This window comes from Melozone crissalis, unplaced genomic scaffold (assembly GCF_028551555.1).
Source record: "Melozone crissalis strain CALT ecotype California unplaced genomic scaffold, PUWL_Pcris_2 ptg000033l_1, whole genome shotgun sequence".
NCBI classification, from domain to species: Eukaryota; Metazoa; Chordata; class Aves; order Passeriformes; family Passerellidae; genus Melozone; species Melozone crissalis.
Genome location: NW_026535811.1, coordinates 8679786 through 8697425, shown reverse-complemented (window position 1 = coordinate 8697425; position 17640 = coordinate 8679786). Strand labels below are relative to the sequence as shown.

Sequence of the window (17640 nt, the reverse complement as noted above, 5' to 3'; positions counted from 1 at the left end):
ATCCTCAGAACTTCTCAAGTGGCTTAAGATTGCTGAAAGATAAGAATTTCCACCACAAAAAATAAAAACACTAATCTCCCACACCAATAAGCATTACAGCATTCCAAGGATGACCACAGTGTCCCAGCAGCTCCCACCAAAGGCTGCCTGGAGCCCTCAGCTCAGCTGCAGGCATGCTGGCAGAGTGGTGCCTATGCACAGCTACAACAGGCAGCAACTCCACTCCCTACTAACATTACTACTCATCACTTTGTTACCCTGCAAACTGAAAATCAGGGTGTCCAGGAGATCATCTGCACCTCAGGGTTCACTATGCAATCTGCAATTGCACATCTTCTGGTTGATGCATGCAAGGGTGTCAACAAGCCAAGCATACTATGGCCAGCCTCACATGGAAAACAGAGCGAATATTCAGTGTGTCAGACCTCACTGTTTAAGCCAAATGAACCACAAAATTCCTATTTTCCCTTTTGTTAAGATGCCCTAAGAAAGGAAGAGAGGCAGATCAAATTTGATTCTAGACTTCAAGGTTTCATAACAATGAGCTTGCTGACCTGTGCTTTATTGGTCAGCTGCTGATCTCATCTTACACAATTATCCAGAGAGAACATGGTTAAAGCTCAGCTCCCACCACACTGCTTTGATAACAAGGCTAAGGGCTGGAGCAGACCTGCTTTTTCATTTGTACCTTAAAACCCTTTTCCTTTTTATACTACTTTAGTAAGTCAAACACTAATTAGAAAAGGGGCATATTATTTACACATATGACTTTCTGGAATCTGCTCTTTATTCTGCTGATAGGGTTTGGGCAGGAAATAAATACAAGAAGGGAGGTTTTGAATGATGTGATATTACAGAAAGTGCAGTTAACTGCAGACAGGCAGAACATACAGAAGCATCCTCTCATCTTTTACCTCCGGCATAGTCACTTGACTGAATCAGCACCCATAGAGGAAAAAAGGCAATAATTAGGGTGTAATAATTTACACCCTCTTGGGTAAGCATAACATTTCTCAATAAACTAACTGGCCCAAAAGCAAGTAACCTTCTGAACCTGGATAAACTTATTAATTCCTATAAAGCCTAAGATCCAACAGAAACATTCAATTTTCAAAAGTGATGCAATGCAATGCAATGCTGCTCCAGCAGTAAGACAGAATCATTCCAAAACCAGCCACCAATCAAGAGAAAAAATATTAACAGGGGTAGGAGGGGTCACACAGCATCACATGAAGCAACCTACACATGTACAGCTGGTATATACAGATCCTTCCTCCAGACATGCAGTGCTTAATTCCTCTTTTATAATGCCTGTCTGCTGAAATTCTTATTTCTGCTGCTTTTCTGGAAATGCAAGTAAAAAACTAGAGAAGCACCAAATTTAATACAGTAATTAAACTAGCAGCAGTGCTCCCTGTGCCTTTGAAATAAATTACAAAACAGTACAGATGTACAGGGTATCTCCTAAATGTATCTCCTAAACATGTTTCTGACATGAACATTTCATTGCATGCAATTTTCATTGATAGAAAACATCAAGTTCAACAGATGGATATCCACCAGAGAAAGATGCCAAGAGACATATTTAAAAAGAAGTGAGAAATCTAACTGGCCCCTCAGTCAAAGACTCAATCAAGTCTTAGCTTGTGAACAAGGCAGTAATGCTGAATAAAATACACAAATGTAAAGGAGAGAGAGAAAAAAGAAAAAATTCCATCCAGATTTTGATGCCTAAAATCCTTGAGGACAAAAAAAGAGTTCTCCATGTGCTTTCCCATTACATGCTTATCCTTGTCTGGAAAGATTCCCCATCTACACTCCAGCAGAACACACTCCAGCTCCTCTGCCTAATCAATCAGATGCATCTGATTTCCACTCTCCTCCCAACATAAAGAGATTACACATTCTGTTAGCATTTATGATTACACTTGGATATTCTGGATGTTGTAAGCAGTTATTTGCCTCTCACCTTAGCCTGTTAACAGTGATTTCAAGGCACACTGGCCAGCATGCAGATACACCTCATTAAAGTCTGTGGCAAATTGATAAGCCAGGACACAGTTAACTCCCTCCCACATGGTTATTTTGCTCAGCACATCTTCCAATGTATCCCCAAGGGCAGCTCTGCCAGGCTCTGTGAAGGTAAAGGAAGGAGGATCTCAGCCAACACACAAACTACACCAAGGGGTGTGGAACAGCTGGCAAAAGGAAGGGAAAGGTAGAGAATCTGCAGTTCCTAATGCTCTCCCTGTGGGTATGGAGCATACTGACTGGATATGTCTAACCACAGACTCAAATCCTCTCACACAGAAAACTGACTTAGTTCAGGTCCCCAAACAGCCAACAACCAACTGAGGAATACATGGAAGTCAGACATCATCATCTACTCCTTCAGCTGTCCTTTGAAGGGAAAGCTCCTTTCCTCAAAACTGAAGCACCTTCTAGATTCTGATTTCAGGAGCTACTTTCAAGTCATGAATTCAAAATGGAGAGACAGATCTCTACAATGCAGAATATTGCTCTACAACCCTAAAAAAACCCAAATAAACACCAAACCCAAACCTAAAAAACAACCCCACTAACAAACAAAATAACAATAAAAAAACTCAAACTCACCAGGCAGATGTACTCACACTCTTGGTACCTCTTTCCACCCAACATGCACATTTTGTTACAAGTACTGGGCATGGGGTCCATCCAACAAACATGGATGTTTCAAATTCTAGTAGAGGCCTATACCCTCAGCAGCTGCAAGCAGCAGATCCTCCTTGTAAGGCACAGGGGCAGAATAATAAAACTATTCAAGCACCATTATAGGAATAAAGCTCACTAACATGTGCTATTAGCTAAATTCCCTACACTATAAATTGAAGTAGGAGCATACAGTGAAGAAAGGGGAATAAGCAAGGATGTAAGAAAATATTGAGGAGTGAGATGTGACAAAATCTTGCTTTAAATGCAGTAAACTAAACATCCATCCTTCCTTTCTCTGCTAGAAAGACAAATACACTGGCTTTTTTTTTTTTAGACAAGTGGCTTTCCTACCTAAAAAACAACTTCATAAAAGAAGTTATAAAAGTATAAACAATCATTTCAAGGTAACACAAGCTTCTTCTTCTTGAAGAACCACAGAGCATCTGTACAGCATCACAAGTTTCACCCCAGATTTCTCAGCATCTCCCTGCTCTTCTCAGCTGAAGATGTACACCAGCTGTAATATATGACAAGTTTGCCACTTCAAAATATATTGAGCCTAAAAGGAAACTCCTTGTGCTGGACCTACTCTTTCTGCCACGTAACCTGGGTTTCTTTGTTGCACTACTTCCAGGTAAACTGCAGCCTCGACTTTCCAGAGTAAAAGTCTCACTGTGTTCTTTATGAAATGCCTTTCTTAATAAATAAATAACAATAATAAATATGGGCAACAAGCAGCACAGTAAGTAAAGTTATTACTGTATACTGCTTAAGGTAATTACTTACTTAATTCACTTCCAGTTCATGACTGACAGCTTTGCTCAATATGCCCTTAAACAACTTTATGGGCAGAAATGCCACAACCTTACTGAACAACCTCTTCCCATTACTTGCTATTCTTAGAACAACAGCAGATTATTTATAAGACAACAATCCAGTTATTCTGGGCTGGAGGATGAGCTGCACACAATACCCTTCACAAGGCTACAAAGTGGTCTTCAAAACAAAGGGGAATGAAGTGCCCAAGTAACTTGCTGAATGTCTGCAAAAAAGACATTTATGTGACACATCTGGGAATGCAGGTGAGCCTCAGCAGCCTCTGCTGACCTTTTTTCTCTCAGGGCTTGAGGCACCAGGAGTTCCTATGAGAGAAGACATGCTGCACATGAGAAATGCAATTTGCATGTGACAGAGCTGAACTGTTCACAGGCCAGCCTCCAGCAGCACATCAGCACATTGCTTAATTCACAAAAACAACCCCTGCTCTCCTGGGAACCTGCACACAACAATCCAAACACCACCAGACAAAACAAAACAGAAAGAAAAGTATCATCATATTCTTGCAGAAAGCCAAGCAGTTACCATCAACAGCTTCAACAGCTAAATATCTAGCATTAAAATTGTTCTTTTAGTACTAAGGTTTCCTCCAGAAATAAGTCAGAACACAAAAGGGGCTGCTGAATTATCTCTAAATAACCACAAGCCCATATTCAGTGAACTCACAGTATGCTCAATACTCAGTATCAGACTTCCAAGGGATGCTGCCATAACAGCTTCCTCCAAACAAGGAGGAAACAACAAGGGAAGGGCAGCACAAAAATATAACCAGTATTTACAGGGGATCAGTTACCAAAAGTTTGTTACAAGTTACTACAGGTGCTGTTTTAGTTAGGGGTTGATTTTAATGTACAAGATCCCCAGAGGGAGGTCACAGTCCCCCGTGAGCTGCCAGCAGCAGCTGACAGTCACTGCCTACCTGGCAGCTTTTGTCACCCAGTCAGGATTCTCAGATGGTCACAGTAACACCAGGCTGACCTGAAGAACCATGAAATGAGATTGGAGAGGAAACTAATCACAAAATCCTATGTGAACAGGAGGAGGCACAGTATGTAAAGAAGGTTCTGCTGCTCACACACTGCCTTTGCATTCATATAGTAACCTCTGTTTCTATTGCTTCTTCATGCTGAATAACTTTTACCAGGGCACAATTCTAGTCATAAGAAAATGTTCCTTTCCCCAAAAGCCTCCAGAGACAAATAAAGCCTGTAAGAAAAGAAAGAGATTTTTTTGTCTGGGCCTGCAATGAAGGAGCAAGGACATAAGTTTTAAACCAAAGAGAGTAGGTTTAGATTGGACGAAATTTTTTTATGATGAGGCTGGAACAGGCTGTCCAGATCATGAGTCCTCAAGGTCAAGCTGGACAGAGCTTTGAGCAACCTGACAGCAGCTTTCCAGCTCCTGAAGTGAGCCTACAAGAAATACGGAGAGGGACTTTTTACAAGGGGTTATAGCTGTACCTCTGGGGTGCAATTCTCCCTGTAGAAGTCAAGGGAAAGCATGGAAGATGTAATGGACAGGACACTGGCATTTTCTGTCAAGTGAGAGTGCACAATGCTAAAGATTTCCAGGTTCACTGGTCACAAGCCACTATGGCTAGGAGGAACAAGGGCATTTGTTTTTCAAGAACATGCAGTGTTTACATGACCATGTACTTTGCCAGTCCATTTATTTAATGATTATTCCCCTTCTGAAACAGAAAACCAATTGGCTTTGCTTAGGCAAGGAGAAACTGAATAGAACAATGAAGTCCACCTGCAAGCTGGTAGATCACAAGACACAAGCTTTTAGAATGAGCTCCTAAAAGATCTTGAAACTTCTTCAACCTGTCCAGAAACAATCTTGCATGGGAAGAATACAGATAAGAGACCAGTCCAGAACAGCTTCTCAAGTGGGCCTGTGGTAGATGTGCCACCTCTCAAGAGTCAATTCACTCAGCAGGCCCACAGTGCCTTCTGTAGTGAACACAAGTGTCACAGTTTGGTCGTTCAAGTAATGACAAGTACTTGAGGCTGAAAAAGGTGTTCACAAAGTGATTGAGCATGCAAAACTCTTGAGCAGTCACCAGATGTCACCAGGTCTCAGGAGACTCTAGGGGAAGCAGCAGGCCAAGTGACAAAAGCAGAAGAGAATGATTCTGTGGTACATCCAGAAAAAGCAACTCAGTCACCAAGACAACTTAAAGGGTGCACATTTAGGAGCTGAAGGACCTGGACTGGTCATCTAAGGCAGTGCCCTCCAACCTTTGCATCTCAGCCACATGGCTGCTCTCTGTTCTTTCTCTCTTCCCACCTCAAGCCCTGGAACCCTGACACTCTAACAGACTCCCAGGAACACCAACTCTGGAAGTGATCACCAGTCTCACTCCCCTCCACAGGTCTTGTGCAACCCAGGTTTGCCCATGAGCTTGGGTGGAACTGAAACTCTCTGTCATCACACTCTTACACACTCACAACAACTTTCGTGCCAGATGTTGTAGCATCTTCTAAATTTTTTTCTCATATTAAAACTTCCTCATTTCTTTTAGGGATTTGGATTCCAGCATTTACATTTCAAGCTGACACTGGCATGACCCTGGTTCTGTCTTACATACAAAGCAGGACAAAGCATGTGCTTTACAGGCAAAGCATGTTCTGCTTTTTTTCATGGCCCCTCTATCTTTTTGCCCCTTCTGCAGTAAACAGCAGTCAGTGCCATGCACATCCAGAACACACTCATAAAATAAAGTGTCCAATAATATGTTAAATGTGTGGCCCAGTAGGCTATAATAATGTCTACAAGTTTTAGTCATGTTTCAGTACCCTCATGCAGTAGGCATACACCAACAAACAAAAAATAAATTACTTTCTGTCCAAAAAGTGGTGGTGGGATGCTACCTCTGGTAGATTACCTCTAGTGATGACTTTTCAGATACTAAGACCACTCTGCATTTTCCTCAAAAAGAGATAGCTAGAAGCCAGTCACAAAACACACAGGCCAGTTTTTTTGTTAAACTATGATTGAAATCTTCACTTTCCTTTCGACAGAAGAAACAAAGAATGAGTGCAAGGGATGAAAGTTAAAAAAAATAGAGTGGGAGGAAAAGAAACAAAGAAAAGTCTCAGCCCATCTACCCCACTACAAAAAAACAAGAATAAAACCTGCTCTGTGTTGGAAACTCCCACAGGGTACCTTGATTTCAAGCAGCTGAATGCACACACAGGTAGCTATGACTCTGAGAGTAACACACAGTCTGTTTTTAAAAGACTAGAGCAAAACAGGAGACTGTCATCCATTATATATTAAAAAATAACACAGCATCTCTCATCAACCAGTGGTACAGGGCAAGCTGGTATGTCTGGAGCTGTTCTGTCTTCACAGTAGATGGTTCCATTGCAGAGAACATTACCAGCACACCTCTCAACTAGCTCACCCACTGTTTAGAAGGCTGGGATTAATTACAGCAATTATTAATTACAGAAAAAAAAAAAAAAAAGAGAGAGTAAGGTTTAAAACAAGAGGGGAAGTGAAAAATAGGGAAAGAATATGAACTTCAGTAGAAACCTCAGGATGCACAAATGCCATTAGGTACAAAAAAAGAAGGCATTTAAAAACAGAGGAAGAACAATCACTTACCTTTCAAGAGGGGCTGGAAAGTTGGGATTTCCTGCAGTTTTATGACATCTGGATCATTGCTGACATTCCGTGAGGATTGTGTTCCTGGGGCTACGACCACAATGTCGTCCATTTTTGCTCGTTGCTTGGCTGGCAACGGAGATGCTGGATATTGGAGGGAGAAGGAATAACCCCTTATAAGCAGTGTAAACACACCAGAACCCAACCCTATGCGAATATTGCTCTAATCCACACTGCACAGTCATGCTTTTTACAGCACATCGCCGGGATCGCTGAAGGGCTCTAAGCTGCTTTCCCTCTCCCCACTGGGGAACAGCGGATTCCGAGCACCTGCACCCCTGACGGCCCCGCCAGCCCCGCACGGCGCCCGGGGCGCTGCCCAAGCCCGGCCCGGCTCCCCCGGCCCGGGCGGTGCCCCCGCGCCGTCACAGGAAGGGCCGGGCCGCGCTGCCGCTGCCTCCCGCAGCAACAGCCCTTCCCTTCCGCACGCCCTTCCCTTCTCCACAGCCGCTGTCCCTCCCAAGGAAACAGCCGTGCGTGCCCTTCTCCGCAGCCGCTGTGCCGGCACAGCCCTCGCTCCCCGCCAGGCACCGACCTGCGGCGCTGGGCTCGCCCGGGCGGCTCTCGGCCTCGGCGCTCTGCTCCGCGCCCATGGCGCTGCCTCCGTCCCCCGCCCGCCGCAGCGCGGGGGCCGCCGCCGCCCACGGGGTTCCGGCTGCGCCGGGTCAGGCGGCTCCGCCCGGCGGGCGGGGCCCCGCTCGGCGCCGGGGCTGCTCGGATCTGCCCCGCTCTGCCCCGCCGGAACCGGCATCCCGGGGCCTGGGGGGGCGGCAGAGCGGCGGTGATCTGTGTGGCATGGGAGGATGCTCCTCCGCTGCTGCTCGGCCCTAGTGAGGCTGATGTTTGTAGTGCTATGTCCCCTTCTGTGCTCCTCGGTGTTGCCGGACAAGTTATTTTTCTTTAAAAAGGAGCCTATGACCGAATATCCTGGGTTGGAAAGGACCTACAAGGATCATCGAGTCCAATCCCTGCCCAGACACCCCAACAATCCCTGCACAGACACCCCAACAATCCCCCCTGTGCATCCCTGAGAGCGGTGTCCAAACGCTCCCGCAGCTCTGGCAGCCTTGGGGCCGTGACCATTCCCTGGGGAGCCTGGGCAGTGCCCGACACCCTCTGGGGGAAGAACCTTTCCCTGATCTCCAGGCTGACCCTGCCCTGACCCAGCTCCAGCCGTTCCCAGCTCCTGTCCCTGGTCCCAGAGAGCCGAGCTCAGGGCCTGCTCCTCCTGTTCCCCTCAGCACAAGCTGTGACTGCCATGGCTGCCCTCAGCCTCCTCCAGCTGAACAGGCCAAGTGCCCTCAGCTGCTCCTCACACGCTTCCCCTCAAGGCCCTTCACCATCCTCGTGCCCTCCTTTGGACACTCTCTAATGGCTTTAGGTCTAACATTGTGGCACCCAAAACTTCACACAATATTTGAGGTGAGGCTGCCCCAGCCTAGAGCAAAGCAGGACAATCCCTGCCTGGCCCTGCCAGGGATGCTCAGTGTTTGTGTTGAAATCAGCTCCAAGTGGGAAAAGGTAATTCTGGTAGGGGGGATCTCCAACTACTGATCACAGGCCACCAAACCAAAAAACTCATAGACCCAAAAGAAGAGAAAAACTGAGCATGTGGACTAATTAACATGAAAAGCAAGTGAATGATTAACTAATGGAAGATAGAATACTAATTAATAAGAGAACTACATAACAGTAACCAATGAATACTAATTCCTTTATTTACCAAAATATATAAATAGTCAAAATTTTTGATAACTGATTAACATGTTTGGTGAGGCAATACCCATGTACCTGTGTGCTGAATAAAGTAATGTCAGGTTTCTAACCTAACAAACTGGGTGAGAGAGCTCATTTCCCAGTTTGTGGTGAGGAGAGGGTCTAGCAGAGGATGATGTGGGTCTGGAGCATCTCTCCTATAAGAAGAGTGCCATGGGAAGAGTGGGAGCTTCAGATAAGCTCTGCCCCAGCTCAGATTTTGGCAACCATTTAAATGTAAGGACTCACTCTGGCCTGCAAGTTCTAGTGATGGCAGATCAGGTCTCTTTATAAAAATGAATTATTTATTGAACAGACAAGTGATAAACAAACAAAAGATCTTAATCAGAATTACTTACTACACAGTATAAAACTAAAACAACTAGGGGTAGAGTACAGCATAACATAAAACAATGCATGATATCAAGGTGCCTCTATTAAAGGTAGCAAAAGAAATAGTATTAGGAGTGATATGTAACTTCCCACTGAAAGGTCAATAACATTCACAGATTCCTTCACTCAGCCTCCAGGAGAGTATCCACAAAGCAGTGTCCCTGCTTAGGGGAGAAACTCCCCACAATTCCAGGGAAATATGTAGAAGATTTCTGCTTTGTGGAAGTTTGGTGTGGTTTTCATAGTTGTAAAGTGAGGTGTCCGTGTGTCAGAAATTCAGCTTATCACTCCAGATCTCACTTTGGACAGTGAGATATTTATTGGCAGTTGGGAGATTCCAGTCTCTCTGCATATTCTCACATTCACCATCCCAACAGTTCAGGTGAAAAAACAGTTTCCTCAGCTGTTCTGACCACTTCAGCCAGACCTTTAGCCTTAATTTCAGCTTCTTTCTGCTTGGCTTCTTCCACCACCTCTATGTAAGAAAAGGCAGGTGGAAGCTGCAACTTTGTCTAATACATAGCAGGGGTAATACCTGTGCTTGCCTTTAGTATTCATTCCCCTGTTCATTCACTGTGTGATGCAGTTAGCAGGCAACGCCTTAATGTTCAGATTCTCTTGGGACTTTTTCTTTTAACAGTGAAAATAATGTCACCAGTTTACCTAGAAAGGAACATTTTCTTAAACAAGTGCAGCTGAGAATTTTAGGAGAAACCATCCCACCAAGACTGTGAGAATCACAAACATTATTAATTGCCCCAAGATGGCCATGGGGTGCAAAATGAGATGGTGGGCTCAGTGGGCTTACAACACTCATGCCCAAATAAAAGCCAACACCCAGCAGTACTGACAAAGGGGACTGACTGGGCATGAAAAACAAGACAGCCACCTATGCCTTGGCATCTAACCATTACAATACATAAACTAACCTGCCCTTTGGGATCTCTTCTGGTAATGCACATCTCTGAAAATAAAATCGTCTCTTTCCTGAAAAAGAAGGAATCTGTCTTATAATCCTTTTATTCTTTGCACTCCTTTGGTCTACTTTTACTCCTAAACACTACCCCAAAATAGTAAGAAAAAAAAAAAAACTAACAAGAGGAAATAAAAAATTTCCAAGCAAAAACATGACTTAAGCAAGCAATTGCACTGAGACTGCTGACGGAAGAATGGCCAAGACACCAGTCAGGGTCCCAGTAGACCGGCTTTTTTGTTCATTTTTTTCCCCCATTCCACAAACATCTTATGCTTGGTTATGATTTGAACAGGATTACTCATGTAGCAAGGAGACTTTTACACACACAGAACTATGTCCACATCCGTTTAGTCCAGGATATGCATATTAATCTCTTTCATTACAGCTCCCAAAAGCAGATCTCAGGTGTAGGAAAAGTCTGACTGTGGGTAAAACCGTAGCAGCCTGACCACCAAGAGCTTCTCTAGGTGGTTTTGCCTTGTGTCTGATCTTAGGAAGGACCCTTGGCTGTAGGAGCGGGAATACCCTCTCAGCCCCGCTGGGAAGGCAGGAGGAGGAGGGCGGGAGGAAGGCAGGAGAAGGTCAGGCAGGAGGAAGAGGGCAGGAAGGGGAAAGCAAGGGAGAAAGAGGGAGGGCAGGAGAAAAGGCAGGAATGGGAATGGAGAATGGCGGGCAGGGAGAAGGAAGCAAGAGAGAAGGAGGGCAGGCTGGAAGGCAGGAGGAAGGCAGGTATGTAGGTAAGCAGGAATTCCAGGTGAGAAGGAAACAAGAGAGGAGGAGGGCAGGCTGGAAGGCAGGAGGAGGACAGGAAGGCAGGTAGGTAGGTAAGCAGGAATTCCAGGTGAGAAGGAAACAAGAGAAGAGGAGGACAGGAAGGCAGGTAGGTAGGTAAGCAGGAATTCCAGGTGAGAAGGAAACAAGAGAGGAGGAGGGCAGGCTGGAAGGCAGGTGGAAGGCAGGAGAAAGGCAGGTAGGTAGGTAGGTAGGTAGGTAAGCAGGAATTCCAGGTGAGAAGGAAACAAGAGAGGAGGAGGACAGGCTGAAAGGCAGGAGGAGGACAGGAAGGCAGGTAGGTAGGTAGGTAAGCAGGAATTCCAGGAGGAGGAGGAGGGCAGGCAGGCAGGAGAAGAAGGGCAGCAGGCGTCCCGGGCCCGCCTCCCCGGGCCCCTCCTCCCGGACGTGCCGGGACAGCCGCGGTTCCCCCGAGCCGGGCCAGGCTCCGCCGCTGCCTTCCCGACCCCGGAGGTGTCCCAGGAACGCGTTCCCGCCCCGGGAGCAGCGGAGCCCCCTTGGCGCCGGTCCCGGAGGAGCCCCGTGGGGACCGGCCCGGGTCACCATGTCCCGCGGGGACAGCCGCTGGCCGGTTCGCCTGCTGCTGACCGCCTGCCTGATGGCCGGGCCGGCGCTGGGCCAGGAGTGCTCTGCGGAGAAGATGGAGAATTCTATCATCGATATAAACCTGTCCCTGCCCCGCGGCGTGCGGGGCGCGGAGCCGCTGCGCGTCCCCGGCGCGGGTGCGTGTGTCCGCGCCTGCTGCTCGGGGCACCGGCTCGCAGGTAACCCCGGCCTCCTTCTCCGCCACCGCCTGGGACGATAATTGTGCAGTTTGGGCTCTCGGGGTGGTGTTCTCCCTGTTCAGCACGGGATTTACCCTCTCATTCAGGCTGCGCCTAGTTCCAGCTGGCGGCTGGTATCTTCTGTTGCCAGTAGATGTTAAAACTTAACGCAAGACTTTCCTTAAAGTGTTCAGGAAAATTGTTGCATTGGAGAAACAGCGTTAGTTTTAGGCGTCAAAACCTCCCAAATCCCCAACCCCGAAGGTGCATAAGATGTGTTTAGTAAACGCACTAAAACTACCTGGCATTTTGCACTGTATTTAATTTTAGCCAAAAATGAGAATGCTCACCCTCCTGTGAGACAGCTGGTTTGAATCAAGCTCTTGGAGCAGTAGGAGGCAGAGCAGCAAGTAGAAATTACAGTGGTGAAGGTGACCCCCCAAAGCAGAAACTAGCCAAGCGATTCCTGGGATGTAATAAAAATGTTTAAATAATTTTCTTCCCCATGAGTATATCGAGGAGGTTTTCAGATTTATCAGGATTTGTAAGCGAGCAATTGTTGTATAAAGTGTTGCCAGTGTGGTATGCGTGAGGGGAGGATGAGAGATTAGACTCATAATTTCCCCAACTTTATTTGTACAGGAAAAGGAAGGTGTGACCTTTCATATTTTGGCCCTGGGCCATTCTTCTGCAGTCCTTGGTGGTTTTTTCCCTGTAGGAATGTTAGGTGTTAGTAGTTTTCCTCTTACTCACATGAGCAAAAGTTAAACTAGATCTCATTACCATACTGCTATAAAAGTTCTTACTGCTGAAACAGGCATTTACTTTGTTTTGCAGGAGACAAGAAATGTAATCTGATTATTTTTTATGCTGCAAGAACAAGCACACATCCAAACTGCTACTTGTTTTACTGTCCTAGCACTGAGGCTTGTCCAATGAAACCTGCAACAGGACTCGTGAGCTACAGGATAACTACAGGTAAATAATAGTGAGAGCCATCAGCCCTTACACCACACTGCAAAATGACTTTTGCACCTGTGAACTTTCAGTAGTGACCAGGAACTGTTTGGGGGTCATATTTTAGTAAAGCGTTCTAAGCCAAGCATTATGATGTAAAAATATTGCTCTTTTTGTTGTGGAGGATGGATGGGCAGGTGTGTGGTGAGTTCCTTTGTGGGCCCAACTTCCAGCTTGGAATAATGTCCCAACCCTTATAATATTCCTTCACATTAGAAATCCTCATGATTTGTCCTTGCTTAAAACAAAAAGAAGCTGCTTCCATCTAGATGTAGTCAGGAAGGAAAATTTCCTGTACATAATACTGGAAAGTATCACAAAAACCAATGAAAATACCACGCCCTTGTAGCCAGCTGTGTATTTAAAGGACCCCATGCTACACTGATGAATAATTGGCAATAGTAATAATAAAAATAAATAATCATTATTTTCTGCATTCAGTTAGGGAACCTGGAGTGCAGAAGCAAACTTTCTAAACTCAGAGCTTTATGGCATGTGGGCTGCACACTCTGGAATTTCTTGCTCTCTGGCCTGTGCTGGTTTTTTTTAACAGCAAGGCCGACTTGTTGATTGACATTGACTTGCACCAGACCTGTTTGAACAGCTCAGATAAGAAACTGATAAAGAAACGGATAATGCCATGGTGGTTTCTGTATGGCTGCTTGAGAGACCAAACTTTTGCTGGAAAAGAGAACTTTTCCAAGAGGAACTGTGCAAGGAGCAAGAGTATGAAATATAGAAAGTTTACTCTCAGAATGTTACCAGCACTTTTGTGCAAACCCAATCTCACAGGCATCATGCAAAAGCAATGTGCAACAAACAAACTGCTTTTCTGTAAAATTATTACTAAAATTACACTTCTTTCTCCCCTGGAAGAACATCGGGGTTTCAAACAAAGAAACGAGAAATGCAATCATGCTTGTGCTTTTGTTCGGCATGTAATGCAACGCTGAGTGAACAATGTGATTGCATTTAACACTTCTTTGTTATGCAATGCTGAGTGAAAAACGTGATTGCATTTAACACTTCTTTTTCTTTTTGGAGACTTGATCTTCTGTGAGCATTTAACTTGGGAAAGATTATGCTAGCTTGTTTAATGTTCCTGGTAAGTTTTCAAAGGTAGCAACTGAGCAGTATCGGTAGCAACAAATGTTTCAAACTTTGTTCTTTAAATGAGAATCTGTATGTGGCGACACTGAAAACCAAACTGAAAGGGGAAAAGATACTTTATTTATTTCAGTTTCAGTGCATTTAACAAACCTTTTTGTTTCAGTATTAAAAAGAGATGAATGAGAGTCAGAACTGCTTGAGAGCATGCTCCCCTTTAAATATTCTGTGCAGCAGCTGAATGGTTATAATGAATATATTATATATATTTCTATAATTTTATAAATAAAATTATAAAATTATATATAATATGAATGGACAACCTGTCTTTCCAACAGCTCATGCTCAGCCAAATACTTTCTATAATACCTGTAAATCAGGTAAATACTGTAGAAAAAAGAGTAAAATCACATATCTTTTAGGATTATTATTTGTATGGTATTTCTGCACAGAACACTGTTATGTGAGTAGGCTTGAAGCTGACAGCTTTTATGACATAGAATTTAAATGTCACTATGCTTATTTTAAACAGAGGAAGTTTCATTAGTCATTATCTCTTAGAGCCCCCTCACATAAATATTTCTAAGAAATACAAAATAGAGTATGCCTACATTAGTCAAAAATAGATTTAATAATTAAGTATGAGTATTTCTAAATCCAAGTAGAGTATGTCTACATTAGTCAAAAATAGATTTAATAATTAAATACGAGTATTTCTGTTTCCAGAGGATAAATCCATCAAAACTGAGAACTTTTCTTCAAATGAGTATTCTTTGCCTTTGGATGCTGGAACCTTTATTTCTCACAGTCAGGACATCCATCAGAATCACACTGCAAGTTTGGAGCAGTCTGTCTTTCATCAGGCCTCTGAACTCCTGAACCACATAGGCAAGCATTTGGACAACATGGAACTTCATACAGTTTCTCCTGAATCTCAAAGAGCAAAAGAATCTGAGGGCTTAGACCCCATCTCAAGGCAGCAGGGAATTAATGTGCCACCCAGCACTCCTGCTGCTGCTCCAGCTGGAAACCCCACTGCTTCCTTCCCCACCACTGCTCAGGCTGGTGCCCCTGAAAGCAGCAGTGCTTCTCCTGCTGCTCTGCCAGCAGGCACTGCCCAGCTGGAGTCTCTTACAACCTCTCTGCATCCTGGTGCTGCCAAACCAACCACAGCCAGCCCCACCACAGCTGCCTCTCCACCTGCAGCTAATCCTGCTGTCCCTGCCTCCAGCATCACTGCCACTCATCATGTTCCTCTTTCCAAGCCCACAAATTCTGCTTCTCCTTCTACAACCGTGCAGGAGACCACGAATTCTGGATCTGCTACTGCCCTGTCAGGGCTAAGGACTCCAGCCATGGCTCCTGAGCCAAAAGTTGTCACTTCCAGTGATTCCAGCCCTGTGACCCTGCCATCTTTTCCAGGTTTCATTCTGTCCAGTGATTCCCCTGCATCTTCCCAAAATGACCTTCAGGGTTATGACCCATCTGACTCAGAGAGCTCCCTGTCAGAAGGTGTTCTGAGAGGGAAAGGTGTCTTTCAGCTGGGGGAAAAAAGCAGCCTTGTAGCAGCTTTGTTCTTTGGGATGATGTTCCTGTTGCTGGTTATTGTGCTGACAGGGAGGAAAATCCATGAATCTCTTCAGAAGAGACGTTACACGAGGCTGGATTATTTGATCAATGGAATTTATGCTGATGTCTGACTGGGAGAGGGAATAAAATTGTGGGGAGCACCTCTCACTTTTGAGAGGAGAACTCTGAAATGGAACAGTAGATATTGAAATCTCAGAAGAGGATGGATTCCTTTTTGGGGCTCTAATGGGAAAGCAGGAGACAGGAGATGGGTTTGGTGGTGAGAAGGAATGCTCTGTCTGTGCTGAACTATAATGTCTGTCATTTTTGATTTATTCCTAAATCCTGAGAGTAAACATCTAAATCCAAGTTAAGCTAAGAAGGTCTTACATTTAAGGAGAAAAGGAATTTCATGAGCTTAATCTGTACTATGACAAGATTAGTGAAATTGAAGTACACCTAATAAATTGAGTACCTGTGCAGCACGTGGGTGTTTTCAGTGCTATTTGCACCAAATGCTGGTGCAATCCTATTTACCCTACTTGTAGCTTTAAAGAAATACTTAGTAATAGAGCTTTGCATCCAAATGGTTTTAGGTACAAACAGGAAAAAAATGTATTACATATGGCATAATTTAATTTTCCTTATCTAAATATAGCTTATGGTTATATACATATCTTTAAAGTTCTTCTTCTGCATACATCACAGGTATCCTTAAAACTACATACTGCAAATGTGAGTGCTCTCAAAGCACACCCTCTTCATTTCTAGCATCCCCTTCATGTGGCTGGTAATAAGCATGGCTGCTTAGTAACAGTTATCTTGATATTTGAGTTTTTTCCAACCTAAACAACTCTATTATTCTATATTTTCCTGACTCTTCAACAGGGAGAGTAAGTGGGAGCATCTACTGCCACACAACTTCCAGTTCATGTTATTTAAATTTCCCTTCATGTGCAGTCAGTCTAAACCTGGTTTTAGAATGAAAGGCTGGATTTCAAAGTGTTCATGTCAGGTGGCATGATCAACAGCAAATGTCACAGCAGAGAAAGAAGGGTGCCTCACAAATGCAAGGAAACAATTCTATTACAAAATATGAAATTTGACTCACATCCAAGAGATTCTTAGATCTGTTGAGCTTAGTGTAGTGGGAAGCAGGTGTGATCCAAAAAATGGCCTCAAGGCAAGTTTTCTGAAAGCTCTAAATAACTAAATGCAGAAAATTCTCTGAAAATTCCGTTATTCAGAGATCAAAGAAAAGTCAGTGTTCCTTGTGTCAAGAACTTGAATTCTTACTCTATGGAGGCTGCAAATTGCTTTATATATATAAAAACAGCTGGTCTGCTACATTGTTTAAGTCTGACAATTGTCAAAAAAAAAGCAGTCTGGATAACCTCTTAAAATTGAACAAAATTACAGAAGAAATGTACCTCAAATTTAGAAATGCACCTCAAATTTATCAGCTTGTTTTTTGACTGTTCTTTGTTAAACTTCATTTTTTTCCCCTTTTTTATTTTAATAGCTATTTTCAGAGGTTTCTGGTCAAGGAACATAACAAGGAGGAAATTTCCCATTTTTGGGAAATGAGTTCACAGAATGATAAGTACTAGTCCTAGCTGTAAAAACACAGATGCAGATCTGAGATTCACCATCATTTTCTCTCAAAAGAACTGCAACCTTCATGAGGAACTTTCTTTGTTGCTGGTGTCTTTACAGCAGGAGAGGTGCTGAGAACAACCCCCGAATGCTCACTGTGCATTTCTGCTGCAATAAATAATTTGTTGGAGGGAAAGGTGGTTGGTATTAATTGATATGGTTACAGTACAGTAGCAAAATATTCAAGAGAAACCAGCAGATGTATCTCAGGGTTGTTCAGAGCACAGGATATGTATTCTTCTGGAGAGGGGCATTTTACAAGGACATGCAGTGATAGGACAAGGGGGAGTAGCTTTAAATTAAAGAGAGATGGTTTAGATTAGATACTGAGAAGAATACATGTTGGATTAAGAACTATCAGGGAATTAATTGATAGCTGACTAGTCTGGATCTTTCCAGAGGGGC

General features: G+C 44.1%; 2 protein-coding genes across 2 annotated transcripts in view; one reads left to right on the top strand and one right to left on the bottom strand.

Annotated features, from left to right (window-relative positions):
- Positions 1 to 7827, bottom strand: part of BORCS5 (BLOC-1 related complex subunit 5) — a 58658-nt gene extending 50831 nt beyond the window's left edge. Inside the window, exons 1-2 of the mRNA XM_054281975.1 lie at positions 7742 to 7827; positions 7147 to 7290 (exon numbers count right to left, since the gene is read on the bottom strand). Of these exons, the coding sequence (XP_054137950.1) occupies positions 7147 to 7290; positions 7742 to 7799 (202 nt within the window). The 5' untranslated portion in view covers positions 7800 to 7827. The remainder of the gene's footprint in view (positions 1 to 7146; positions 7291 to 7741) is intronic.
- A 3839-nt stretch (positions 7828 to 11666) lies between these two features.
- On the top strand, positions 11667 to 15923 carry MANSC1 (MANSC domain containing 1). The gene is made up of 3 exons (XM_054282155.1): positions 11667 to 11886; positions 12724 to 12864; positions 14737 to 15923. Exons 1-3 carry the CDS (start codon positions 11667 to 11669, stop codon positions 15708 to 15710), a joined length of 1335 nt encoding a protein of 444 aa, XP_054138130.1. The 3' UTR covers positions 15711 to 15923.
- The last annotated feature ends 1717 nt before the right edge of the window (positions 15924 to 17640 follow it).

Bases quoted from the DNA above. Each gene is read 5' to 3' on its own strand.
- MANSC1 (XM_054282155.1), top strand. From the start codon at position 11,667: ATGTCCCGCGGGGACAGCCGCTGGCCGGTTCGCCTGCTGCTGACCGCC. The intron at 11,887-12,723 runs GTAACCCCGGCC...TTTGTTTTGCAG, and splicing joins CTCGGGGCACCGGCTCGCAG to GAGACAAGAAATGTAATCTG. The intron at 12,865-14,736 runs GTAAATAATAGT...TTCTGTTTCCAG, and splicing joins GAGCTACAGGATAACTACAG to AGGATAAATCCATCAAAACT.